At 41.7% G+C, this 6,818-nt stretch overlaps 1 protein-coding gene and 1 long non-coding RNA gene across 3 annotated transcripts in view; one reads left to right on the top strand and one right to left on the bottom strand.

Moving 5' to 3' along the window:
* Positions 1-501: 501 nt before the first annotated feature.
* The window catches only part of gpsm1b (G protein signaling modulator 1b), a 248,192-nt gene continuing 241,875 nt past the window's right edge, over positions 502-6,818 (top strand). For both annotated transcript variants that reach the window (XM_069885288.1, XM_069885278.1), the window contains exon 1: positions 502-880. In XM_069885288.1, coding sequence (XP_069741389.1) covers positions 517-880 — 364 coding nt within the window. In that variant the 5' untranslated portion in view covers positions 502-516. The remainder of the gene's footprint in view (positions 881-6,818) is intronic.
* LOC138736216 (uncharacterized) overlaps positions 5,402-6,818 on the bottom strand; it is a 55,492-nt gene continuing 54,075 nt past the window's right edge. The window contains exon 3 of the long non-coding RNA XR_011340163.1: positions 5,402-6,155. This is a non-coding gene — a long non-coding RNA (uncharacterized lncRNA). The remainder of the gene's footprint in view (positions 6,156-6,818) is intronic.

The raw sequence follows: 6,818 nt of genomic DNA, 5'->3' as shown, positions 1-6,818 counted from the left end.
CATGAGGGGTATTTTTCCCAGGGCATGGAAGTCCCATGGAGTAGAGATCTGAGGGGAGGAAAAATGTAAAGGAGATCTGAGGGGGAGATTTTTCACACAGAGGGCGAAGAAAGTTAACTGGAACGATCCGCCGGAGGAGGTGGTGGAGGCAGATGCAATAGAACTTTTAAGAGACATTGGGATGGGCAGTTAAACAGAAAAGGCTCAATGCGAAAAGCTGGACGAGTCTATGTGGCCCTGCAAAAATAAAACGAACTGTTATTCCCCCCCCCCCCCCCCCAGCCTCAGCAGCCGCCACATCAGAGCCTGAGCATTTGTTTTCATCTCTTTGTGGTCTCATGGGGATGCGCTGGAAGTTCAGCCAAATGATGCAAGTCCAAGTTGAAATTGACGACACTCCGGCAATTTTCAGTGCAAAGTTTCGACCCATGACCGTTTATTTATTTTGACGGCGTGAGCATCCTGCCTCCCTGTCTTATCGGGAAGATTAAACCCAAGCGCAAGATGAGATCCTAAATGCCAGCCAGTGCCTGGAGGAAGAGGAAAGCACCGGAGAGCCTGCAGTCAGCAGGTGGCACGATTGCTGCAGAATCCAAGTTTCGGCAACCAAGTTTCTTCCGTGCGGGAGAAGAGAGTGAGGCTGGAAACAAAGAGTTGAAGTTGCCCACTGCGCGGGGCTTGCTTCCCCCGCCGCCAGTGAAGGCGAGAAGTGCAGGCGGCCGGGCACATCATGGATGGAGCTGCCCCCTCGGCCACCTCTTCTCGCTGCCTGGGCAGCGCGCGGAGGCCCGTCTTCGGACCGTCCCGGGGACCTCGGTGATTGCTGGGAAACCGCTTCCCGCCCCGTTTCGGTTGCGGGGAGCGCGCCCGGACATGCTTTGTAAGTAGCAGCACTGACGCACGCTAACCGGGGGGGGCTCCAACTCCTTCGGGTTCCGTTTCAAGTGCCCTGTCGAGTTTGCAATGCTTTTGACCACGTTGTCCTTTCTTCATGGAGACTAGTCTGAGCGCGCCCATCCCCCTCCCCCTCAGGCCTCCGAGGAGACCTCGGCTCCGGGTCACCATCCGGGCGGCAGGAAGGGAAGGCCAGAGCGGCCTGTCGGTTCCCATGGACGTCCTTGGCCAGAAATGGGCTTGCGGGAGGATTGGAGCCCATGTTCTGTCTCTCGCTCTCTCTGTCCTGAGGTTTTAGTCGAAGAAAACAAGAGCTGCGTTGTTATTCGCGAGTTCACTTGCAAAAGGAAGTTGACGTTGAGAAGAAGTTTGAAACCGTGAACAATTTGCTTAAATGGGCTGTGTAAACTGCAGAAACTTTAAATGTTTGCATGACTATAGGACACGAGGGAAATGATTTGTTTTGTAATAATTTTCTCTTGCGGTTTAACGTCAACTGATAGCGAGTTAAATTATTTCTTTTTGACGCACTGAGGAAAGCAGTTGAATAAACATCCCACTCGATTTTTTTTTGTTTTGGGTCTATCTCTTAACATTATCTCACTGACATTATCTCTTAACATAAACTCACTGACCCAGGGCTCTGGGTTCCAAACTATCCATGCGTGACCCTGTCAAAGCGTCTGTGACTGGCATCAGCTCCAGATGTGCATATCAGATGACATACTAGCAGTGTCTTGGTGCTCCAGCAAACTTGGATGGATTAAATTTAGCTAACTTGAGAGAGAAGGGCATCAGTCTGCTTGAATTTGAGTGGGAAGAACCTCCAGCAACCCTTGTTTTAAAAATACTGTATGAAGAAAAGATGAACATTAGAGGCTGATGAGGCTCCTTTTTTTTGCTGTCCATATACAGCACAGAACAGGCCAGTTCAGCCCTACTAGTCCATGCCGGAACAAATACCCACCCTCCTAGTCCCACTGACCAGCACCTGGTTCATACCCCTCCAATCCTCTCCCCTCCATGTAATTATCCAGTCTTTCCTTAAATGTAAATATCGACCCTGCTTCAACCACCTCCACATCCCAACCACCCTTTGCGTGAAGAAATTTCCCCTTATAATTTTCCCCCTTCAATCTCAAACCGTGGCCTCTGGTTTGAATATCCCCCACTCTTAATTGAAAAAGCCTATCCACGTTGACTCTCTCTGTCCCTTTTAAACACCCCCCCCCCCCTCAATCTTCTACGCTCCAGGAAGGATGTTGAAAAGTTCAACTCAGGTTCAAATTTTATTGAGCACATAGATGATATCACATACAAGTCTGAGATTCTTTTTCCTGTGGGCCAGGTGGAATTTTTACTTATTGTTAGTGTAAACTGGGTTCAAGATAAAGATAATGTATACAAAAGTGACAAATATAAACAACCAAAGAAATGTAAACAAACTGCAAATACAGAAAGGAAGAAATATTCATTAATAAATAATGTCCAAAGTAAGTGTCCTTAAATGAGTCTCTGATGGAGTTTGTTGCTGAGGAGTCTGATGGCAGAGAGGTACCAACTGTTCCTGAGTCTTGTGGCACTGATACCTCTTTCCTGATAGCAGTCATGAGAGTAGAGCGTGTCCTGGGTGGAGGGGATTCTTGATGATTGCTGCTGCTCTCAATGTCAGTGTTCCACCTAAAAATTCTCTCTGGTGGGGAGAATTTACCCTGTGATGAACTGGATTGTGTCCACTACCTTTTGCATGGTTTTTCACTTGTTACCTAAACATGGACTCCAACTTTATTTTTTGGCTATGGGCCCCTTGGGACTCCGCTCATAGTCATTGAAATGCTCCCTGTGAAGCAGTCAAGTTTCTTCTGTTCTCTGCTACTGACTATGTAAAAAAACAAAAAATAATTTATGATTTCAGTCCATGAACCCCCCCCTTAAATGTGCTGAGACCCCCTGTTACGAGCCCAGAGGACCCCAAAACCTAGCAGCAACAGTTGACCAAGACAAATGGTTACTTAAACAAAAGTTGTATTTAATTATCTTTAAACATCAAAACAAGATTATACTTTATCACTATTAACTTAACCTAACTTAACACCCTTCTAATTCTAAGCACGCATGTATGTAATGTGTGTGTAAGTTTAGAAAAATTATTTAATTCACAGGCCAATCTCACTTCTCATTCCTCCAAGTTCATTGGTTGCAGGCAATTCTTATACTGTGTACAGAATTTAACATTTATAAAGTTCACCAGGCTTTGGTGCTTGAAAGTTAAATGGTTATCACTCAGGAAGGTTCTTGTCGGTTAACAGAGAGAGATTTGTTGTTCGCTGGACATAAACTGATTCCTTCTAATCAGCCACATCAGTGTCTTGCCGAACAAACTTGCCTCATTAGGGTCCTCCAGATAATAACCTTTCTTTCAGGTCACCACAGAGTTTATTTTTGTTTCCCTTATTTCAAGTGAAACACTAGGCAGCCAGTCCTCTCTTGTATGGATCACAAGGGCTAAGAACTCACAACCAGTCTTCAAAATGGGGTTTTTTACAAGCTTGTCAGGTTCCAGTCTCAGCTGCTGCTGTAGAACTGAATTCGCTCTCCCTCCCTCTTTCTCAGAGAAAAGCCTGCTTTACTCTCTTTGCTTGCGAAACCACATGACCCTCTTAGAACAGCAAACTGTACTCAGAGCTTGCAGCTCTGAACCTAATCTTCCGAGTTCTTTCATCTGTTGCTTTTCAAAAGAACAATCCGTTAGTGAAGTCTCTATAGGCACTCCCCAAAGCTTTTGCAAAGGCACTTGGAACTAGCCTGTCTCACTTGAGCAGAGCTCCAGTATTTTAAATGAGATCTGTTTTGAAATGTTTATATGTGACCTACACTAAAAAAAATCTGCCACAGTTTATCTCCTTTAAAACATATCTATGTACAGTACAATATTAAACACAACATAATCTGTCACACCCTGAGGGGTGGCCAGTTGAGAATGGCTGTTCTCGAGGGTTGGAAGGAAAGCATGATTTGTATTGTTACGAGCCCAGAGGACCCATAAACCCAGCAGTAATAGATATTCACCAAGACAAATGGTTACTTAAACAAAGGTGCTTTTAATTATCTTTAAACATGAAAATAGAATCACACTTTAGCTTGACTTAACTAACCTAACTGAACCCCTTCTAATTCTAAGTGCACTTGTGTATAATGTGTGTATAAGTTCAGAGAAGTTCTTTGGTTCACAGTCCAATCTCAATTCTCCTTCCTCTAAGTTCACTGGTTGCAGGAAATTCTTATACTATGCACAAAATTTAACATATATAAAGTTCACTCTGTGGTGACCTGAAAGAAAGAGCTTATCATCTGGAGAACCCTGAAGGGGGCAAGTTTTGTCAGCAAGACACAGAAGTGGCTGATTAAAAAGGAATTAGTTGTGAAGGTCCTGGAACAACAAATCTCTATCTAAAAATCAACAAGCGGTAACCATTCACCTTTCAAGCACCAAAGCTTGGTGAACTTTATCAATGTGCACAGTGTAAGAATTGCCTGCAACCAGTGAACTTGGAGGAATGAGAAGTGAGATTGCGCTGTGACCCAAAGAACTTTTCTGGACATTACATACACGTGCATTTAGAATTAGAAGGGGGTTGTTAGGTTAGTTAAGTCAATAGTGATAAGTTAAAGTTTGATTCTATTTTCATGTTTAAAGATAATTAAAAACACCATTTGTCTTGGTGACTATCAATTGCTGCTGGGTTTATGGGTCCTCTGGGCTCATAACACACCTTTTGGCTGAAGGAGGGACAATTTAAAAGTCTGTTTCTTTTTCCATGGAGTTGAAATCTCTCTTTTGCACCTTTGCCAAAAACTTGACATGTTTCCAAATGTATTGAACTAAGTTTGGACACCATATTTTTGCAAGGAAATTCAAATAAATCTGACATTCAAACCTTGGTCCCTGTTTAATTTTTGGAATGAATCTGAATCATCTGTCAATTTCTTTTAACAGGGTGGAATTTTCATGATATGGTTTTTAAAAAAAAATTAGTTTGTAATAAAGAGCATTTCATGGAAATAAAACTAATGGTGAACAGTTGCATATTCAAACTTAAAAGAAAGCTCTCCAGCAACCACCTCAATGTTTTAAATTTGGGTCTTTGTTAAATGGAGATTTTCATGTTTGAGTTTATTAGGCCTGATGAAATAGTGTCTCTCCAGACCATAATACACATGCAAAAAACACATAATGCACAGTACATAACAACCACATAAATAATCAAAATAAATATACATAAATATTTGGGATGATTTGGGCTGGGTTAATAGTTTTTTTTCCTAGTTTGTAGTTTTTTTTAGTTTTTATAAATAGTTTCAGCATATATTTGTTAATATTTTATTATGTACTTGTGCTATAACATTCTTAATTTTTGACATATGCTGAATAAATAAAATATTATAAAAAATATTAGGGATGATTAACAAGGTTATGTTTCCTTAAAAAGACATTCACACAAGGAGAAGTGTTGCCTTGTTGGTTCTTTATTCAAATAAAAACAAGTTTCCTACCAGCCCTATCACACGCCTGCATATACCCACAACATTTCTCGCCTTCTGTTCAATATCAATGTCAATTGATGGCCACCAGACATGGATGCATGCATGCTTGCCAGGGCTTTCATTCGGACCATTATTGGATGATATAGTGGAGTTCGGATAACATGGCTTCTTGCCATTTCTTAGGAATGATTGTCCTTATACTCCACCCTCTACGATTGATATTTAATTGTGTCGTGCATAATAAGCCTTTGACAAAACTTTTGACAGTGTAGTTTCTTTCTGTACCTCTTTACTGTAATCAGTAAGTAGTGAAGTTGTTCCTGATTGATAAGTGTCACTTCTGCCATCCAGTTAATCAGCCTTTCTGTTTGTTTAGACTCAGGCAGAGGTAAACACTATAATGCATCAGCATGGCTGTTTGGGTTTGCTGGATTATGTTTTAAGTCCTCATCATGTACCTTGAGTTCCATTGCCCACCTTAGAATTCTTGTCGCAGCTAGGATCAGAATCCCCATTTTAGGGCCTAAATTAAGCTCAGTCACTAGGGTGAATTTCCTACCATATAGGTGTAGACCAAAAAATTATGGCAAGTCCTTCTTTTTCCAGTTGTGCATAATTACATTCACAAGCCGTCAAAGAGCAGGAAGCATAAGCCGCTGGTTGTTCTCCCTTTTCTATGACTTGTGAGACTACAGCACACATCCTTTCTCGTTGTTCTGAAAAGAGCAAATAAAAATAAAGTATGGAAGACATCTCTCCAGTATTTTTCCAGCCTAGGGCAAGACCAGAAACTATGAATTAAAGAACCACTCTCTTCCAAACAGCACTATTTCTGATCTTTTTGGAAAAATTGGTTAAGCGTGTTGCACAGCGTTCATATGTTGGGTTCGTGCTTTCGATAATGATTAACCAAACCCAAGAATGATTGTAATTGGGCTCGATTTGATGGGCAAGGTGCCCTGTGGATGGCTTCAGTGCCATCTGTATCCATCGGACTTATTCACTGTTAATCCTAAATATGTTTCTTTTTTTTAAAAACAAAAGTTATTTTTAATCAACTTCAAACATGAAAATAGAATCAAACTTTAACTTAACTCTATTCTTATACTATCTTTCTTTGGCTTGGCTTCGCGGATGAAGATTTATGGAGGGGTATGTCCACGTCTGCTGCAGGCTCGTTGGTGACTGACAAGTCCGATGTGGGACAGGCAGGCACGGTTGCACTCTGTACTTAACCCAAATTAACACCCTTCTAATTCTAAACGCACATGTATACAATGTGTAAATTTAAGAAAAGTTCTTTGGTTCACAGTTCAATCTCACTTCTCCTTCTTCCAAGTTCTCTGGTTGCAGATAATCATCATACTATGCACAGAATT

The sequence above is a fragment of the Narcine bancroftii genome, chromosome 1 (genome assembly GCF_036971445.1).
Source record: "Narcine bancroftii isolate sNarBan1 chromosome 1, sNarBan1.hap1, whole genome shotgun sequence".
Taxonomy (NCBI): domain Eukaryota; kingdom Metazoa; phylum Chordata; class Chondrichthyes; order Torpediniformes; family Narcinidae; genus Narcine; species Narcine bancroftii.
The sequence above is the reverse complement of the archived record's forward strand: the minus strand, read 5'-3'. Positions and strand labels throughout refer to the sequence as shown.